At 40.4% G+C, this 21,940-nt stretch overlaps 1 protein-coding gene across 3 annotated transcripts in view; it reads left to right on the top strand.

Moving 5' to 3' along the window:
* Positions 1–20,599, top strand: part of LOC117402634 (serologically defined colon cancer antigen 8-like) — a 154,971-nt gene extending 134,372 nt beyond the window's left edge. For all 3 annotated transcript variants that reach the window (XM_034003971.3, XM_034003972.3, XM_034003973.3), the window contains one exon: positions 19,070–20,599. In XM_034003971.3, the coding sequence (XP_033859862.3) occupies positions 19,070–19,099 (30 nt within the window). In that variant the 3' untranslated portion in view covers positions 19,100–20,599. The remainder of the gene's footprint in view (positions 1–19,069) is intronic.
* Positions 20,600–21,940: the final 1,341 nt, after the last annotated feature.

A 21,940-nucleotide genomic window follows, 5' to 3' on the forward strand; every position in this document is an offset into this window, starting at 1 on the left:
AAAAGGCACATGGAAACTGGAGGAAACTCTGACAGGAAGAGGTCTGGCAGACCCAAAGCCACAACAGAATCAGAAGACAAGTTTCTGAGAGCCAACAGCTTGCGTGATAGGCGGCTCACAGGACAACAGCTTCACGCACAGCTTAACACTGGTCGAAGTAAGCAAGTCTCAGTTTCAACTGTGAAGAGAAGACTTCGAGCTGCAGGTTTGACAGGTCGAGTGGCAGTAAGAAAGCCATTGCTAAGATGGCAAAATAAGAAAGAGGCTTGCCTGGGCCATGAAGCACCGCCAGTGGACTACTGAAGACTGGAAGAAGGTCTTATGGACCGATGAATCAAAATTTGAAATCTTCGGTTCATCACGCAGGGTTTTTGTATGCCGTCGAGTAGGCGAAAGGATGGTTCCTCGGTGTGTGACACCAACTGTCAAACATGGAGGAGGAAATGTGATGGTCTGGGGCTCTTTTGCTGGATCCAGAGTCGGCGACTTGCACAGAGTGAGTGGCACCCTGAACCAAAACTGCTACCACAGCATTTTGCAGCGCCATGCAATACCCTCTGGTATACGCCTAGTTGGTCAGGGGTTCATCCTACAGCAAGATAATGACCCAAAACATACCTCCAGGCTATGTCAGAACTACCTTAGAAGAAAAGAACAAGATGGTAGGCTTCAAATCATGGCATGGCCAGCACAGTCTCCAGACTTAAACCCCATCGAGCTGGTTTGGGATGAACTGGACAGAAGGGTGAAAGCAAAGCAACCTACAAGTGCAACACATTTGTGGGAACTTCTGCAACAGTGTTGGGAAGAACTTTCCGAACAATATTTGATTTTCATTGTAGAAAGAATGCCACGAGTGTGTTCGGCTGTTATATCTGCAAAAGGTGGCTACTTTGATGAGTCAAAAATTTAGATTAAATTTTGTTAAACAAAACGATTCCATGATTTCTTTTTTATCTCCAATTGTTTTATTTGTTCTATGCTTTAATTTCAGAGTACATTGAGACATTAAACTGCGTAAATTTCAATAAAAACTGGAAAAATTGAGGTGTTCTAAAACATTTGACCAGTAGTGTGTGTATATATATATATATATATATATATATATATATTTTTTAATAGAGAGAATACATGCATGTCTGTCTCTAGTCATATGATTAAACGCGGTGAACTCATGGGTTGCTGACTTTGAGACTTGGCGATTCGGTATATCACACTAACCGACGAGAAGGAATCGCATCGCAAAATATTAAACATGTTCAATCTTTGCGATTTGATTGGACGATCCTGTAAAATCGCATAGCAAAGCATAACACACTGCCCGATGTGACTGAAAAATCATTGATCGCATCGGACAGTATGTCCAGGGCTTAATTGAGCGTTGACTTATTTTGTCATTCAGGGCACTCTGTTATAGGAAAACTGTTATAACAGCAGATGTGCCTAATAAATCAGACTCTTGTTTAATGTTTCTTAGTATTTCCCAAGAATTTAATTGAAAGTGGCCCTCAGCTAGTCTTATCATATTCCTAAAAATAGATGCACTGAATATCAATTAAAATCCAATTTTGTTTCTATAAGATTTAGCATTTTCTTACTTGAGGATACACAACTCACTGATATCGTGCTGTAATGGAGCCTTGGCTTTTAGTTTTTTGTTCCGTTTGATTAAAAAAATTGTCAGATATGCACAATGAACATCAAAGATTTAAAAATGTCTTTCCTACAGTTTGAACAGTTTTATTTTGTGGTCCTCGCATCCAAAGATTACATCTCTTATATAAAAAAGAAGCCCTACACACTACATCCCTGCTGAACTTCATTTCCTCCTGTTCTGAGAGATCTCATTAACTAAAGCAGTGCTAGAATGCTCTCATTTGTTTAACTGACTGTGAACTATCAAGACCTGCACCAACTGTGCACTTTCATTTGCCAGCCTCAGCCCCTGTCATTCAAAGTGCCTAGTTTGAAATTAGCAGGTTAAGGTGTACGTAAGCTTTTGCTTTAGGTATACAGTTACTAGTTTGATTTGAAAATGGGGTGCAAGAGAAAAACATTTAATGAATATTGTGCACAATACCCTGACCGACGGCTGAAATCTCCGCGGCAGGACGAAGCGGGCCCGTCTGCCTTGCCTTCGAGTGACTCCAGCTGTGCTGAAGCAGGAGAGGGGGCGATCAGACTCTGAATAATAACTGCAAGTTAGTTCTGTTCAGCTATCTAATGTTTTGTTCTGTGCATATTATTTTTACTCGTAAATTTATGCTATAAAAGTCTGTGTAAAACACTTTTACACTTTTATATGCTGAATTTTCTACGGTACTACGAGACATTTTGTTAATGTGTGTAGGATCTTTATCTTTACAAGGTATTGCTCCACTGTGACCAAACGTTATTTCAGTTACAATGCTGATAACCATGGTTTTGTTGTATGTTGAATATGATAAAGGGGTTTCACTAAATGAGACGTTTCTCAATGGCATGAAAAGTCTGCGTGTTTTTTAAAAAAAAAGCATAAAGGTCGATTTCAATCATTCTGTGCTTGAATTGAAAAATAAAGATTGAAAAAAACAGTAAATTCTTTCTAAAATAAACGTCGATTTTAATCGTTGAATTGTCAAAAAAAAAAAGAAATTGAATAGTAGCAAGCCTACTTAATATAATACAAACTTAGCCATTAACTGTTTTACTATTTTTTTAATGCAGTGTGTGTATATGTGCCTATAGAAAGTCTACACCCCCTTTCAAAATGTTCACCTTTTGTTGCCTTATAGCCTGGAATTAAAATGCATTAAAATAGTTTTTTTTTTCATTTATCTACACATCCTACCCCACAACTTCCAAGTGAAAAAATATTCTAGAAATGTGTAGACAATTACTTAAAAATAAAAACTGAAATAGCTTGGTTGGATAAGTGTCCACCCCCCTTGTAATAGCAATCCTAAATTATTTCAGGTGTAACCAATCTCCTTCAAAATCACACACAAAGTTAAGTGGCCTCCACCTGTATTAAATGGTAGTGATTCACATGTTTTCAGGATAAATTCAGCAGTTCCTGTAAGTTCCCTCTGCTGGGTAGTGCATTTCAAAGCAAAGACTCAAAAGTACTCCGGTACAAAGTTGTTGAAAGGCACAGATCAGGGGATCGGTATAAAAAAATCAGAGGCCTTGAATATCCCTTGGAGCACGGTCAAGACGATTATTAAGAAGTGGAAGGTGTATGGCACCACCAAGACCCTGCCAAGATCAGGCCGTCCCTCCAATCTGGATGACCAAGCAAGAAGGAGATTGATCAGAGAGGCTACCAAGAGGCCAATGGCAACTTGCAAGAGCTACAGGCTTTTACGGCCAAGACTAGTCAAAGAGTGCATGTGACAACAATATCCCAAGCACTCCACAAATCTGGCCTGTAAGGTAGTGTGGCAAGAAGGAAGCCATTACTCAAGAAAGCCCACCTTGAATCCCATTTGAAGTATGCAAAATGGAGATTCTGTAGCCATGTGGCAAAAAGTTTTGTGGTCTGACGAAACTAAAATGGAACTTTTTGGCCTAAATGCAAAGTGTTATGTTTGGCACAAACCCAACACAGCACATCATCCAAAGAACACCATCCCTACTGTGAAGCATGGTGGTGGCAGCATCATGTTATGGGGATGGTTCTCATCGGCAGGGACTGGGGCACTTGTCAGGATAGAAGGGAAAATGAATGGAGCAAAGTACAGAGAAGTCCTTGAAGAAAACCTGCTGCCCTCTGCAGGAAAGCTGAAACTGGGATGGAAGTTCACCTTTCAGCATGACAACGACCGAAAGTACACAGCCAAAGCTACACTGGAGTGGCTAAGGAACAAAATGGTAAATGTCCTTGAGTGGCCCAGTCAGAGCCCCGACCTAAATTCAATCGAAAATTTGTGGCATGACTTGAAGATTGCTGTCCATCAACGCTCCCCAAGGAACTTGACAGAACTTGAACAGTTTTATAAATAAGAATGGTCAAATGTTGCCAAATCTAGGTGTGCGAAGTTGGTAGAGACCTATCCCAACAGACTCACAGCTGTAATTGCTGCCAAAGGTGCTTCCACCAAGTATTAACTCAGGGGGAGTGGAGACTTATCCAATTATGATCTTTCAGTTTTGTATTTTTAATATATAATTTTTTCTCAATAAAAACTTTTTTCCCCTTAACAGTGTGGAATATGGTTGTGTAAATCAGTGGAAAAAAAATCCTCATTAAATGCATGAAACTCTGAGGCACTGACACAACAAAATGTGAAAAAAAGGTCAAGGGGGTGTAGACTTTCTATAGGAACTGTGTGTGTGTACGTATGTATGTATGTATGTATATATATATATATATATATATATACAGTGCCATATATATATATATATATATATATATATATATATATATATATATACAGTACAGTGCCGTGAAAAAGTATTTGCCCCCTGTCTGATTTTCTGCATTTTTGCATATTTTTGACACTGAATGTTATCAGATGTTCAACCAAGACCCTGAGTGAACCAAGGGACCCTGAGTGAACAAATAACACAAAAATTTGATACATATTTCATGTATTAATTAAAGAAAGTTATTCAACACCCAATGCCCCCATGTGAAAAAGTAATTTGCCCCCTTAGACTCAATAATTGGTTACGCCACCTATAGCAGCAATAACTGCAACCAAACGCTTCCTGTAGTTTATTGATTAGTCTCTCACAGCGCTGTGGATGAATTTTGGCCCACTCCTCTATGCAGAACTGCTTCAACTCAGTGACATTTGTGGGTTTTCGAGCATGAACTGCTCATTTCAGGTCCTGCCACAACATCTCAATGGGGTTTAGGTCTGGACTTTGATTAGGCCATTCCAAAACTTTACATTTCTTGGTTCTTCAGCCATTCTGATGTAGACTTGCTTGTGTGTTTCGGATCATTGTCTTGCTGCATGACCCAGCTGCGCTTCAGCTTCAGCTCACGGACGGATGGCCTGACATTCTCCTGTAGAATTCTCTGATACAGAGCAGAATTCATGGTTCCTTCAATGATGGCAAGGCGTCCAGGTCCTGATGCAGCAAAGCATCCCCAAACCATGACACTACCACCACCATGCTGGACCGTTGGTATGAGGTTCTTACTGTGGAATGCAGTGTTTGGTTTTTGCCAGACATAACGGGGCCCATGTTGGCCAAAAAGTTCCACTTTTGATTCATCTGTCCATAGAACATTGTTCCAGAACTCTTGAGGATCATCCAGGTGCTTTTTGGCAAACTTGAGACAAGCATTCATATTCTTCTTAGTGAGCAATGGTTTCCGCCTTGCTACTCTGCCATGAATCCCATTTTTGCCCAGTGTCTTTCCGATGGTGGAGTCATGACCACTGACCTTAGCCGAGAGAGGCCTGCAGATCCCTGGATGTTGTAGGGTTCTTTGTGACTTCCTGGATGATTTTATGCCTTGCTCTTGGAGAGATTTTGGCAGGACGGCCACCCCTGGGAAGATTCACTACTGTCCCAAACTTTCTCCATTTGGACAATATGGCTCTGACTGTGGTTCGGTGGAGCCCCAGAGCCTTAGAAATGGCTTGGTAACCCTTTCAAGACTGATGGGCATCAACAACTTTTTTTCCCAGAGGTCTTCAGGAATTTGTTTTGTTTGTGGCATGATGTGCCTCTAGAACCAGAACTTCACTCTGATGGTAAGGGCCAAAGTTAGTCAGCTTTATACTGGGCAGGGCTGGCCCAAATCAGGCCTGGTTGTTAACCAAAGTACTCAAACAGCTGACCCTAATTATCCCTTTAATTGGTTGAGTTAACTAGGGGGGTGTGGGAGGGTAGTGGGTGGAGCTTTAGGGAAGGACCAGAAATGACAGCACACAGGAGCCGGAAGTGACGTTTAGTCCTTGGAGCCCTGTACCATCAATGGTAACGGGGCAGGATTTTATTTTAACAAACAAAAAATAGAACAGTCCGGTATTGCAGAAAATAAACAAGAAAACCACCTGGAATACCAGCAATGGTAAACTCAGGTTTCAAATAAAAAGAGTAAACAAAAACATCTCAGTTACAAAAACAACAACAAAGGAAGCACTGTGTTTCTCCGTGCTACTGCAGTGGGTTTCCTCTCACCGCCTCTTGGCTCCCTTCCACGGATCAATGGCTTGTCCTGGGTTTTCCTCACTGTGGTAATCCACCAAAGTTTCCCAGTTTCAAGTTTCTGTGAATTACAGCAGTTTGATAAAAACAAAACAACAAAGCACAACGCGTGTTTTCAGTTCAGGAGAGGGAGACCGAATGGCAAAACCATACTGCTTAAATACTGCCAAGTCCCACCCCTGCAATCAGCATGCTGCCTCTCGTGAGCCAATCGACGAGAACGGCACAGCTGATTGCAATGATGGGACCCGACGGCCACATGGTTCCACCTTGGGCCAAGTTGGCCGCCTGACCCGGAACTTCCTGTATGGTCAGAGTTCAGCCTCCTGACCCAATCACGGCCAACCCTACACAGCGCTGCCGGTGGTCGGGTGTCCATTACAGGGGAAGCCCAGAGACCAACACCAGGCAGGAATGCCAGTGGTAGAAGCAAGAAGAATAAAATCAGGCAAGCACGGCTTATGGACAACAGCACCCTCTGCAGACACGGAGTGGCATTTCAACTAAAGTTTTGTCTCTGTATCAGTGAATTATTATTATTATTATTATTATTATTTCTTTCTTAGCAGACGCCCTTATCCAGGGCGACTTACAGTCATAAACAAAAATACATTTCAAGAATCACAGTACAAGTAATAATTATTATTATTATTATTATTATTTATTTCTTAGCAGACGCCCTTATCCAGGGCGACTTACAATCATAAGCAAAACCATTTCAAGCGTTACAATACAAGTAATACAATAAGAGCAAGAAATACAATAACTTTTGTTAAAGTAAAGTACAAGTTTGACAAACCACAATTCAATAATACAGCAGGTAATAGTGATAGTTACATCAGGATGTGATTAAATACAAAGTACTACAGGTTAAAAACTTGGCAGATTACAGTATTCTGAAGTACAGGATTAAATGCAGTAAAATAGGGGCTGATAAGAGCAAAATAAAGCACATTTACATGAAGGGTGATAGTGTCCCAGGATACAAACAGAGGAGTTCTACAGGTGCTCTTTGAAGAGGTGAGTCTTAAGGAGGTGCCGGAATGTGGTCAGGGACTGGGCAGTCCTGACATCTGTAGGAAGGTCATTCCACCACTGCGGAGCAAGGGTGGAGAAGGAGCGGGCTTTGGAGGCAGGGGAGCGTAGCGGTGGTAGAGCTAGTCTTCTAGTGCAGGCGGAGCGGAGAGGTCGAGTGGGGGTGTAGGGAGAGATGAGGGTCTGGAGGTAGCTGGGTGCAGACTGGTCAAGGCATCTGTAGGCTAGCACAAGAGTCTTGAACTGGATGCGAGCGGTGATCGGGAGCCAGTGGAGCGAGCGGAGTAGTGGAGTAGCGTGGGCGAAGCGAGGCAGAGAGAACACTAGGCGGGCAGCAGAGTTCTGGATGAGCTGGAGCGGACGGGTGGCGGACGCAGGGAGGCCAGCCAGGAGGGAGTTGCAGTAGTCTAGGCGGGAGAGTACCAGGGCCTGGACCAGGAGCTGGGTAGCATAATACAGGGGGGAGCGGAGAGGTCGAGTGGGAGTGTAGGGAGAGATGAGGGTCTGGTGGTAGCTGGGTGCAGTCTGGTAAAGGCATCTGTAGGCGAGTACAAGAGTTTTGAACTGGATGCGAGCGGTGATTGGGAGCCAGTGGAGTGAGCGGAGCAGTGGAGTTGCATAGGAGAAGCGAGGCAGAGAGAACACCAGGCGAGCAGCGGAGTTCTGGATGAGCTGGAGCGGACGGGTGGCGGACGCAGGGAGGCCAGCCAGGAGGAAGTTGCAGTAGTCTAGGCGGGAGAGTACCAGGGCCTGGACCAGGAACTGAGTGGCGTAGTTGGTGAGGAATGGTGGGAATCTTCGTATGTTGCTCAGGAAGAATTGGCAAGTGCGTGCCAGAGTGGAGATGTGCTGGGAATAAGAGAGGCAGGGGTCCAGGGTGACTCCGAGGTTCTTAGCTGAAGAGGAGGGAGAGAGTGTGGTAGATTCCAGATGAATGGAGATAGAGAGATCAGAGGAGGGGGAGGAGGAGGAGGAGGAGGGAAAGAAAAGGAGGTCAGATTTAGAGAGGTTGAGTTTGAGAGGTTGAGTTTGAGGTGATGCGAGTGCATCCAGGAGGAAATAGCAGACAGGCAGGTAGAGATACGGGAGGAGATGGTGGAGTCAGAGGTGGGGAAGGAGAGGAAAATCTGAGCATCATCAGCATAGAAATGGTATGAGAAACCATAGGATGCGATGAGGAGGCCCAGGGAGCGGGTGTAGAGAGAGAACAGGAGATGACCCAAGACTGACCCTTGGGGGACTTCTGTTGAGAGAGGGTGAGGTGTGGAGGTTGCTCCACGCCAAGTTACCTGGTAAGTGCGGTTGGAGAGGTAGGAGGAGAACCAGGCCAGAGCAGTGCCAGAGATTCCCAGGTCAGCGAGAGGATAGTAGAATAGAGTGATCGACAGTGTCAAAGGCAGCAGAGAGGTCGAGGAGAATTAGGACAGAGGAGAGAGAAGCAGCTCGGGCAGAGTTTAGTGAGTTGGTGACAGACAGGAGGGCGGAAGCCAGATTGGAGAGGGTCGAGCAGAGAGCTGGCGTTATACAGCCCGCTCAAGGGTTTTGGAGAGGAAGGGTAGGAGGGAGACAGGACGGTAGCTCTGGACGGAGGTGGGGTCGAGGGTAGGTTTTTTTGAGGAGGGGAGTGATAAAGGCTTGTTTGAAGGCAGAGGGAAAGAGACCAGAAAGGAGAGAGGTGAGGAGAAGGGAGGAGATGAAGGGAAGTAGAGCAGGAGCAGCAGTTTGAAAGAGGTTAGTGGGGAGGGGGTCCAGGGCACACGTGGTGGGTTTGTGACCCTGGAGCAGGGAGGAGAGGTCAGAGTATGAGAGGGGAGAGAAGGTGGAGAAGGAGGGTGAGTTAGTAGGGGATGCAGTGGGTGTAGGGGTTGGAGCGGGAGGGGGTGGGGGGGGAGGAAGTTTGCGGATATCTGAAAGAGGCAAAGTCATCAGAGTAGGGAGGAGGAGGGGGGTTTAGGAGGGAGGAGAAGGTAGAGAATAGTTTACGTGGGTTGTTAGTGGAGGCTTGGATTATAGATTGGAAATAAGAACATTTAGCAGAGGAGAGAGTGCGGTAGAGGTCTAGGGCAGCAGGGTGTTTGGTTCTCTTCCATTTCTTTTCAGCAGATCGCAGTGTGGTTCTTGCTGAGTGGAGCACAGAGCAGAGCCAGGGTTCGGTTGGGGAGGGGAGGGGCAAGCAGGTTGGGAGGTGAGGGGACAGAGGGAGTCGAGGGAGGAGGTGAGGGAGGAGAAGAGGGTGGAGATAGCAGACTCTACAGAAAGTTGGGAAAAGGAGTCGAAAGGAGGGAGGTGAGAGAGAGCAGTGGAGGCAAGGACAGAGAGAGAGAGAGAGACAGCGGAGGTTATGGCGAGAGGTGACAGTGGGGTTAGGAGGAGCAGGGAGAGAGGGGAGAGACAGATTAAAAAGAGATGAAATAGTGATCAGAGAGGTCCAGGGGGGTGACAGAGAGGGTGGAGGGGCAGCAGGCCCTGGAGAAGGTGAGGTCCAGTTGATGGCCAGCTTTGTGGGTAGGGGGGGATGGAGAGAGACAGAAGTTGAAGGAGTGAAGGAGAGGGAGGAAGCTGGCAGAGTGGCTGGGGTTGGAGAGATGGATATTGAAATCACCTAACAGGACAGTTGGGGTAGACAGAGAGTTGAGGGAGGAGAGTAGATAGTCGATTTCATCGAGAAAGTGAGCGAGAGGTCCAGGTGGATGGTACAGTACAATTTGCAGGAGTTGACAGGAAGAGGTTAGTTGGACAGCATGAAATTCAAAGGTATTGACAGAGAGTGAGGAGAGGTTGGAGGGGGCAGAACAGAATAAGGAGGGAGAGAGGAGAAGACCAGTCCCACCTCCCCGTCCAGTGAGACGCGGGGTATGGGACAGGATGTAGAGAGAGGACAGGGCGGCAGGGGTTACAGTGTTATCAGGGGACAGCCAGGTTTCAGTGAATTCAGTGAATTGCCCACCACCCTTCCACACCCCCTCTACTTCTATTGTTATGTTACGGTCGGTAGTTCAATGATACATGTAGCTAGTACAGGAATTTCAAGCAACAACACTGTTACAGTTTTTTTTCAGAGGTAGGTACTGAGATCCACATTTAGTGAAGTTTAACAATAACAAAGTGTTGGTTGACAACAAGACATACATGCTTCTGTTTATAGTTTTTAAAAGAATATTCCGAAATTAACATTTTTGATCGGTTAATTTGTGGGCATTAGTTGATTTATCGGTAGAATCACCCCTGCACATTTTTTTTATAAAGGTAATGATCTTATAGTGGCTGTCCTACATGTAATAATAAAAAATCTATAGAATAAAAAAAAATAAAAAATAAAAAAATAATCCCAATGGGAATGTGGTCTTCTTAAAAGTATTATTATTATTATTATTATTATTATTATTATTATTATTATTATTATTATTATTATTATTATTATTATTATTTTAGTAAATGTAACACATTTTCACAGAACAACTGTTCTTTCGGGCCACTGTTAGTCACATACCTGAAAACACAAGACAGCTGAGCTGCATTTCCAACACCGGTTGTTTAATCTACCATTATAGCTACATACTTGGCTTCCTGCTTGTACTTCTGCATCTAGCAGAACCTGAGGCACCGAAGTGATTAAACCGTTCGGAATCTTGTCAGAGGCAGCCGAGAATACTGTGGCTATTGACAAGTGATTGCTTAACATGCTGCCATAGTCATAAATCAGAGAAAGTAATTCCACTAATTACCTCTATTTGAGGAATTGGTGCTTTCATCGTGCCCTCTGAATGCCAGTTCTTGCTTGCCAAGGTAAACAGCAGAATCAATCAAGCGTTTAAGAACCTCACGATTTTTTCTTACTTGCTCATTGTGATGTATTGTATCCCTACGCTTCTGCTCATCCAGTTGAACATCAGTCTGGGTTTGTCCAAAAGTATAACAGGGCTCGCAAGTGACTTTGGGAATGCTCAAGTTTTTGTGCTGGCTTTGATAGACATCCTAGATAGCTGTAGCCAGTGCAGTTCCATATCGCCTTTTCTGTACTGAACAAAATACAGTTATAGCAGTATACTTTTTTTTTTTTTTAATTGACTGCTACCAGTAAGCCACGGATACCTTTCATAATTTGAATTTTGGAAGTGGCGAGTATATCCCTTCCCTTCCCGTGTCAGTTTGAGTATTTGTGGTGTGTACCTCCATTTTTTCTGAGAAAGTTCTTCTTGAAAATTGATTTGTAACCAAATCGACAACAATGTCTCAGTTGTCTTATGTCATTTTTGTTTTCACAATATAATTCTCAATTGGCTGGGCATTTTGAACTCCATTTCCCAACATCCCCTGCTGAGAAAGAATGTGCGCGAAAAGGCTTCCCGCGTCATTTCGTATCTGGTTTGTTGTTGCTACACACACACACACACACACACACCCCTTACATTTTCTACAACGTCCACAACGATCCTCAGTGTCTGCTGCAAGCTTGGAAAAATATGTCTGCATTTACTACAATCAAAGCAGACCTTATTCATTTTAAAACTGTGTTGGTGAAAGGGGAGTTTTTATGTTTAAGTTGGATGTACAAAGTTAATTTCAACGGAGTTGACTGTGCTGTGCAGTATTTATTTTTCATGATTCCTTCATTTGGCCTGGCATGGTTTGAGGGGAGTAAATGTCTTTTACTAGTGTCACAAGCTGCCACTATAAAGTTTTGTTTTATTGATGTTAGTAAAGTTAATATTCCATTACTGTTCAAGTTGTTTATGTATACCCATTTTTACTAGTTTATATTGTGGAACATGGGTAGGAGAGTTGTTTAACCGATGTTTACCTGTTTCATGGTCCTGAATTTATTTATTTATTTTTTAAATGCAGAAAATCCGGAAGCCCAGAATCTTTTGTTATGAGCTTGCATGAAAGGTGCTCTAAAAATCATTTTTGTTTGGTATTGATTAACTATTGATTAACTATTATGTAAACTTACAATACATTTTACCATATGGTGTTTAAAGAACATATTCTACCACCTGGTATTGAAAGTTCTACACAGTATGTTAAAATAAATATGAAACTTGTTTTACGTTTCAAGTACTGTTGTTGTAATGTTGATGGTTTATATGTATTTAACTGCCATAGAATGCACACAGCTACAACGTGTAAAACGAATGGTTTTATGATTCTCATATATATATATATATATATATATATATATATATATATATATATATATATATATATATAAAATCGGGTCTTTTAATCAACTAATGAATTGATCGGAGATACATTTTTCCACAATTTAATCGAGCAGAATTTTTAAATATTTTTTTCACGTTATAAAATGTCACACATCCGCCCTGACTGCTTCATCAACGTCACTCATGTGGACAGCGCCAATGCAAAAGGCTACAGCAAGTGTGTTTACAATATATTTTTAAAAAGAGAGATGACTCTTTTCACTGCTGGAAAGGGTGTTAATAGGAATAAAATAGCACACGATTTCAGAATTGGTAAGAGTGCTGCTGTGACGGATATAAAAAATCTTGCACCACATGGGTGCCGACATTCTTTGGAAGTAAACAATGAAACGCTCCAACGCATTATGTAATTACCAGTACAGTTGTGTGCAATTTAACTTATGTGTTATACATTTCAGTTTTAGTCTTTTATTTTGAGCAAATGAAAACAACCTGTAGATTTTTGTTTTTTTCGTTTGTTTTATTGTAAACCCGCAATGCACTTGTAAATTACCCGACACTAATGCAAACCTGTAGTGCACTAATAGGCCTACTGAGTATCTTTCTAAACAATTTGTTTATATTTAAACAGAGATATTTTCAATGCTGAAACGGGAGTTACTAGGAATAAAATAGCACAGGATTTCAGAATTGCAATGCGCCGCTGTGACACATAAAAAAAAAAAAAAAAAAGTCTGCGTCAGAGATAGTATACAGTGAGTACCGTATACATTTATATACTGTATATAAACAAAGTTTGCGTTGGATGCTGACAGTTTCTTAGGATCTAAACAACGAAACGCTGCAACACATTAATGTAAGTGTATACATAATGTAATATAACGTCTGTGTTCTACTTTTCTATTAATGTCTAGTACTGTTGTGTTTTTGTTTTGTTTTTCTGTGCAGGACTCGCTTTAAGACTCTTACCTTTATTTTAAAATGTGCACCGATTAATATACCAATTAAATCAACTAATACCCATAAATTAACCAATCAAATATTTTAATCAAGTGGCAGCTCTAATATATATATATATATATATATATATATATATATATATATATATATATATATAGTGCCTTGCAAAAGTATTCAGAACCCTGACCAATTCTCTCATATTACTGAATTACAAGTGGTACATTGAAATTTCGTTCTGTTTGATATTTTCTTTTAAAACACTGAAACTCAAAATCAATTATTGTAAGGTGACATTGGTTTTATGTTGGGAAATATTTTTAAGAAAAATAAAAAACTGAAATATCTTGCTTGCATAAGTATTCAACCCCTGTGCTGTGGAAGCTCCCAGTTTATACCGATGAAAGAAATTGCCCTAACGAGGACACAAGTACCTTACCATTGGCCTGCACCTGTGAACCATTAAAGTTGCTGTCACATTTTCTGGATAAAAACCCCACTGTTGAAGGATCATTGGTCAGGCTGTGAATCTGAAGGAAAATGAAGACCAAAGAGCATTCTACAGAAGTTAGAGATAAAGTAATACAAATGCATAGATTAGAGAAAGGGTACAAAATAATACCCAAGTGTTTGGATATCCCAGTGAGCACAGTTGGATCAATAATCAGGAAGTGGAAGCTGCATCACACCACCTAGGCACTGCCAAGAAAAGGCCTTCCCTCAAAACTCAGCGCTCAAACAAGGAGACTTGTGAGAGAAGCCACAGAGAGGCCAACAATCACTTTGAAGGCGCTACAGAGTTCAGTGGCTGGGAGTGGAGTAATGGTGCACCAGTCAACCATATCAAGAGCTCTGCATAACACTGGCCTGTATGGGAGGGTGGCAAGAAAGAAGCCGTTACTCAAAAAGTACCATCTGAAAGCACGTCTGAAGTTTGCCAGAAAGCATGAGAGTGACCCAGCTGCGATGTGGGAAAAGGTTTTGTGGTCAGATAAAACCAAGATAGAGCTTTTTGGCCAAAACTCAAAGCGCTATGTGTGGCGCAAACCTAACACTGCCCATGCCTCAAGACACACCATCCCTACAGTGAAGTATGGTGGTGGCAGCATCATGCTGTGGGGGTGCTTCTCATCAGCAGGGGCATCTTGTTAAAATTGAAGGAAGAATGGATGGAGCAAAATACAGGGAAATACTGCTAGAGAACCTGCTTCAGTCGGCTAAAAAACTGAAGCTTGGGAGGAAATTCACCTTTCAGCAGGACAATGATCCCAAGCACAAGGCCAAAGCAACATTGGAGTGGCTCAAGAACAAAAAGGTGAATGTCTTACAGTGGCCTAATCAAAGTCCTCATCTCAGTACCATTGAGAATCTGTGGCACTATTTGAAAATTACGGTCCACAAGCGTCGTCCAACCAACCTGAACAACCTGGAGCAAATCTGCCAAAAAGAATGGGCCAAAATCACACCGACACTGTGTGCAAAGCTGGTACATACTTACCCCAAAAGACTAAAAGCTGTTATTGCAGCGAAAGGTGGCTCTACCAAATATTAATGTGTGGGGGTTGAATACTTATGCAAGCAAGATATTTCAGTTTTTTTTTTTTCTTAAAAATATTTCCCAACATAAAACCAATGTCACCTTACAATAATTGATTTTGAGTTTTAAGTGTTTTAAAATAAAATATCAAACAGAACGAAATTTCAATGTACCATTTGTAATTCAGTAATATGAGAGAATTGGTCAGGGGTCTGAATACTTTTGCAAGGCACTATATATATTTAAAAATAGACCCAGGACACAGAAATTGAGGTTTTTTTTAAGCGCTTTTGCGCTATTTTAATAATAACAAAACAAAATAAACACCTAGCTCTTTTCTTGAGCACTTAACTAAAACACAGAACAGGAACCTAACTATCAAACAGGACAGCTAAGCTGTTTACCAGTAACACAAAACAAAACATTCAAACAAAACAAACCACACAGGTTTAATACAGCTCCCAAAAAGGTTTACACTACCTTTCCTTTTCTTTTCATACGCTTGTGCACACTGTCAAGCGGGCTTTCCACACAGCAAACAGACAGACTGGCTGCTTCCTTTAAATACCCTACACCTGGCTCCAATTTACAGTGATCACAAGGTGCAGGGGATAATCACTAATAAAACAATTAACAAAATAATTAAACATGCAGGGAGGAATCAGACCCTCTCCCTGCTTTCTTACTATATATATATATATATATATATATATAATATATATCTATATACACACACATACACACTACCGGTCAAAAGTTTTAGAACACCATTTTTCCAGTTTTTATTGAAATTTACGCAGTTTAATGTCTCAATGTACTCTGAAATGAAAGCATAGAACAAATAAACAATTGGAGATAAAAAAGGAATCATGGAATCGTTTTGTTTAACAAAATTTAATCTACATTTTTGACTCATCAAAGTAGCCACCTTTTGCAGATATAACAGCCGAACACACTCGTGGCATTCTTTCTACAAATCAAATGGAAATCAAATATTGTTCGGAAAGTTCTTCCCAACACTGTTGCAGAAGTTCCCACAAATGTGTTGCACTTGTAGGTTGCTTTGCTTTCACCCTTCTGTCCAGTTCATCCCAAACCAGCTCGATGGGGTTTAAGTCTGGAGACTGTGCTGGCCATTCCATGATTTGAAGCCTACCGTCTTGTTCTTTTCTTCTTAGGTAGTTCTGACATAGCCTGGAGGTATGTTTTGGGTCATTATCTTGCTGTAGGATGAACCCCTGACCAACTAGGCGTATACCAGAGGGTATTGCATGACGCTGCAAATGCTGTGGTAGCAGTTTTGGTTCAGGGTGCCACTCACTCTGTGCAAGTCGCCGACTCTGGATCCAGCAAAAGAGCCCCAGACCATCACGCTTCCTCCTCCATGTTTGACAGTTAGTGTCACACACCGAGGAACCATCCTTTCGCCTACTCGACGGCGTACAAAAACCCTGCGTGATGAACCGAAGATTTCAAATTTTGATTCATCGGTCCATAAGACCTTCTTCCAGTCTTCAGTAGTCCACTGGCGGTGCTTCATGGCCCAGGCAAGCCTCTTTTTCTTATTTTGCCATCTTAGCAATGGCTTTCTTACTGCCACTCGACCTGTCAGACCTGCAGCTCGAAGTCTTCTCTTCACAGTTGAAACTGAGACTTGCTTACTTCGACCAGTGTTAAGCTGTGCTTGAAGCTGTTGTCCTGTGAGCCGCCTATCACGCAAGCTGTTGACTCTCAGAAACTTGTCTTCTGATTCTGTTGTGGCTTTGGGTCTGCCAGACCTCTTCCTGTCAGAGTTTCCTCCAGTTTCCATGTGCCTTTTGATGGTGTAGGAAACTGTACTCACTGACACCTTGGGTTTCTTTGCAATTTCTCTAAAGGAAAGACCTACACTTTTAAGGGTTATAATGGTCTGTCTGTCTTCCTTTGTTAATTGCCTTTTTCTCGCCATTATGAGAGCAATATACTACTTCCTGCAGTACAATACTGTCCAAATAATGCTTAAGAGGGTGTAGTAACACAGTCTGTTCCAACACTGCTTTTATACAGACAGAGGGTTTGTAAGTAATCAACAAAAGTTGGGACACCTGTAGGAATTGTTAGCATCAACTTTCAAGGCTTAATTTACTTCCATTGCTGCAGAACAGCTGTAAGTTGTTAACCCATTACTTGTTCCCTGAAAAAGGCCTCTTTGTATAACTCTGAAATGTACATTACTTTTCAGTTCTTTTAACCTCTGGCAGTTTACTGCTTACCTTTGTACCATTGCAGGTTATTCACTGGACTTGAACTGCTTAAATTTCAATAACTGGAAAAATGGGGGTGTTCTAAAACTTTTGACCGGTAGTGTGTGTGTGTGTGTGTGTATATATATATATATATATATATATATATATATATATATATATATATATATATATATTGTGCGGTGCCCTCCGTATACTGTTCTCTGTTCCACCCTCAATTATTAGTATAACTTCAATACGATCATTAAAATGTACACTTTATGGGCTATTATGCCACCAGAAAAACAGGCTACCTCAGGTAAAGTTGATAACGGTATTGAAATGTGTTTTCTTAAATTATAAATTAAATAATGACAAAAAAAGGAATATGCATTTAACATCATACCCATACTGCTCAATTCCATATTCCCAGGTTGTATAGTACAAAATAATTTGTTTGGAGATTATTTGAAAAATAATTGAGAATAGATAGCAGTGTGTAAAGCAAGTACTTTAAATGTATTGAAAGAAATACAGATGCTTCATATTTTGTAATTATGTACTGTTTCTAAGTACTTTTAAATAAATAAAATGTGTAAATAAACCATAAGGAGGAATAAAGTGTGCAGTACCATTTTCACAGACTTAAATGAAGGTATCATTTTTGTAACTATTAATAATGGTAATACTATGTAACACAATTTTTGTTCCTGGGTAGTAAGTGTTATTTCCTAATTGCTTATGCCTCAAAAGTATAGAAAATGGCTATTATTCCCCACAAACTTTGCTTTTGTGACCAGGACAGTGATATTTTGAAATTTACCTATTTCCAATGAGAAAACGGGCGAATTTGTGTCTTTTCGTTCACATAAAGTCAGAAAAAAACAACATATGAATCCAAATTAACATGTATTTATACTAAAGTAATACAAAAATGACTACAAAAGATTTAGAAGTGAGTAGTTTTTCGAGATTTACGATTATACTGTAAATCACTTTCACGAATCAGCCCCCAAATGTAGTCTCCCATCATGTTCTCGTTATACTGTCCTTGGTAGCGGCGTTCAAAGTCCAGTATATCCTGGTGGAAGCGCTCGCCTTGCTCCTCCGAGTACGCTCCCATGTTCTCCTTGAATTTATCAAGATGAGCATCAAGGATATGGACTTTGAGGGACATCCTACAGCCCACTGTGCCGTAGTTCTTCACCAGAGTCTCAACTTTTTTATTTAACCTCTGGTAATTTACCGCTTACCTTTGTACTATTTCAGGTTATTCACTGGACTTGAACTGCTTAAATTTCAATAAAAACTGGAAAAATGGGGGTGTTCTAAAACTTTTGACCGGTAGTGTATATATGTGTTATACATTACATTGCAGAAGTGAGTAGAATAGTATTCATTTTCATGTTGATTGGCCTGATAGTGAACAGAAAGACATTTGTAGAAGTGCAAAAATATGAAAGACTAGGCCGCTCAGCAAAGTGAAAGGGGTTTTGATGCAGACAGCCTGTCTGTCTGTCAGCCTATTAGAGATTTCACATCAACTCTCATCCAGGCATCCTGTTTTGTCAACAACTGCCTGCCCCTGTGCCGATCACAACTTACAGTAAAAAGACTTTGGTTTAGAGCTGCTTCTTTGTTCCTGGAAAATGGAAAGGGGGAGAGAGGTGCATAACTGTGAGTGTGTTCCAAAACAAGGCTCCTGCTATTAACTGCTCTGTGTGCGTCACATAAACCTGATTTTAGATAAAGCCAGACACTTGAGTAAGGCATTAACTTTCACCTGAAAAGTGTCTTTTCTTAGAAAGAAAATAAGACAAAGGGGTGAAGGAAGTTCTACTTTTTTAAAATAGCAGTTGTTAACATGCATACATCCTTCACCACTGATAGACTTCTGAGAACTCAACCGTAGTGGGAAGTGGTACAAGAACTAGGTGATAACCACAAGTACATCTAATAAAAAAGAATTTCTACTCAAGCTGTTGTTTTTTGTTGTTTTTCAGTTGCCTAGTTTATCAAGAATTGGAAGCTGACCATCATGAAACATGAGAGCTGTATCAAGAGATGTTTTGATCATTATAGCACCAAATAATGGACAAAGATACTTATTTCTTTTATGTTTATCGAATCGGCGACGTCCAGACTAGGGGCATCCTGCACTCTACACGGAGCACCTTTACTGGATGCGCCACTCGGGAGGCAATATACTTATTTTTGATGCAACAATTTGCACGTGTCCTTTTTTTAATACAAATTAATGAACTATATTTAATGACTGTTTATATGAACATCTCAGAGGTTGTAATGTGTATTGAAACAAACTTATTTTCTCAAAACAGAAGTCTGAACTTGAGAAAATGATGTATTTGTCATTGTGACACACTCCCATTTATTATTTTCCATGCTATTTCTACTTGCTGTGTTTTATTGATATGGTTAACCTGCATGCATGTGATAATCTACACAGATTCAAATGCATAGTTTCCTATTTGCTTCAAAAAAGTACAACACATTTTTCCTTTTGTAATTTGGATGAAGAAAAATGATAATTACTTTTGCAGATTTGCCATACCGGAATGCTTATAAAAAATGTGTACTATGACTCGGTATTCAACCAGTTTCCTGAAATTGAGATGGTCTGTAAGTTTTTTTTATTATTTCTGTTCAAGTTACATTTATATTCTTCTATGTATACTCCAACACTTATTTTGTTTTAATTATTAAATTATGCAAATGCATATTTCTTTTGTAAACATGTGCAAAATGACAACCAAAAACAAAACCACTTAGATAATGGTATAAAATGCTTTTTTAATTGTGTTTAATAAATTAAGATAAAGTAGAACCAAGTTAATTGGTAAACATCTGTCACTTCTCAGCATGAAGACAATTTGAATTGCAATCTACTTGTTGAATACTTTTTGATTTTTTTAACTTGTATGTTCAATTCCAAGTACTACCAAAATGATCAACGTGGCTGAGGCGTTTGCACTTATGTTGGTTAGGGACAGAGTGGGGTTGGTCTGAACGTCCCGACTGGTCAGGCGCCTTGCCTCCAAAGTTCATCTTGGCAACGTACTGTTACGGTCGTCTTGTGAAAACAGGTGAAAAGCTAAGCAGTGGGAGTGGAGGTCACACATTCAGCTTCAGTCCACTTGAGTATACATGAGCAGTGAGGTAACATTCAAAGTGCCAAATTGGGAAGAATATGGTGGGAAAATAAATAGTTGTTTTTGTGTGCTGATTAATTTATTACATTTAAATATAAAGAGAGATGTAAACTTAGTGTAATCCAATTAATAGAATCAAACTGTCATCAGAAAAAAATGAAAATATCACCTTCATAATGGAATGTATTTAAGATCATTTAGGTAAGATAATGATCCCAGATTTCTAATCAAAAGGTGGGTGAGTGCACTGTATTTATTAAGCCTTTTAATTATCAAAAGCTACCTATGTATTCATGCCTAAGGTTTTGTATTTAGCCATGTACTAATAAATGTTTACAAATAAATAAATTGATCTTTTTAAAACTTTCATTTTTCCATTTTTGTTTGTATACAATTTGATAACGTTTTCATGAGCAGTAGCTCAGGAATTTAACTGATTCAGTTCAGTCCAAATTCTAGTGGCATTGGAATGGATTGACAATAGAACATGGGTATGCATTGGGTTCACCTAGTGAAATCACTCCTCCATGGAGTATAGGAGCCAGGCTGAGCCCTTGCCTCCAGTATTGAGTACATTGGCTACATTGCTTAGTGTTTGGTGGATGCTCAGAGGTGTTTTTACAGGAAGAACTGAGGTTGCCTGTTTTATTTTCATGCCTCCTGATCAGTAAGTTGCAGTGGTGACGACATCAAATTGGGCATTTGATAGCTGTCAACACAACATTAAAGCTATCAGTATCACAAACAAAGTTGTTACCCCAGAGTCTGATAGTATCAATAACTTGTGCTAAAGAATGTCATTTCAATTGGATAAACTGTTCTCTTGATATACTTGTAAAATGTATACTGTATGTTCACAGGTGGACAGACAGGAGTGCCTATTGCAGCACATAATAATAATGTATTGCTTTAGAAATTGACAACTGTAAATGAAGCCTATTACACACACAGCAGCGTCAAAACAAATGGGGTAAACTTACTGATCAGAATTCAAAGTGAAGACTTCGAAATTGCATACCACTAAACATGATGTACAAGTCTGCTTTCTGAGATCTTTGGAAAAATGTGTTTGGCTTGATTATAGTGTTATTTATATACAGACGTGACCATGCAAGCCGTGTACCAAAATGACCCATTTTATACAATACAGAATAGTTTATTTCCAGCATCCAAGCTCAAAATACCATTTTCAAAGTTGAACATTGTGTCAAGAACTGTGACTTGATTAGATCAGCAGATATCGCTTACAAAAAGGTTTATTAACAACAAGATTGCATTGAATTAATTCAACTAAATTATTTAGTTGAATTAAAAGGATGAATTGTAAATGGGTACAAAAAGGAGATTTTTTTCTGAAATGAGAAGCCCAAAGAGGGAGGTGCTACTAACACCAACTGTGTCTCTCTAATTTGGGTGCGATCCAAAACTGACTGCTTTTGACATCTCTAACTTTGACTGGCCTGATTACCACTATAGTACGATTTTAAACCTGAATTGAACTCTCTCATGTATATACCAGTGTTCTTTATTTTTCACTTACTAGTTCAATGTCACACATCCAGATGTTGTGAAAGAATTCTTCAAAGCAGCAATTTTTATCTCAAATTACCTAGTATGTCTTACCTTAATAGTGTGATATGCACAGGACACACATGCACCACTTTTTATATAGTGATTCAGCACAAATTCTGGACAGCTCAAGAG

This window comes from Acipenser ruthenus, chromosome 5, assembly GCF_902713425.1.
Source record: "Acipenser ruthenus chromosome 5, fAciRut3.2 maternal haplotype, whole genome shotgun sequence".
NCBI lineage: Eukaryota > Metazoa > Chordata > Actinopteri > Acipenseriformes > Acipenseridae > Acipenser > Acipenser ruthenus.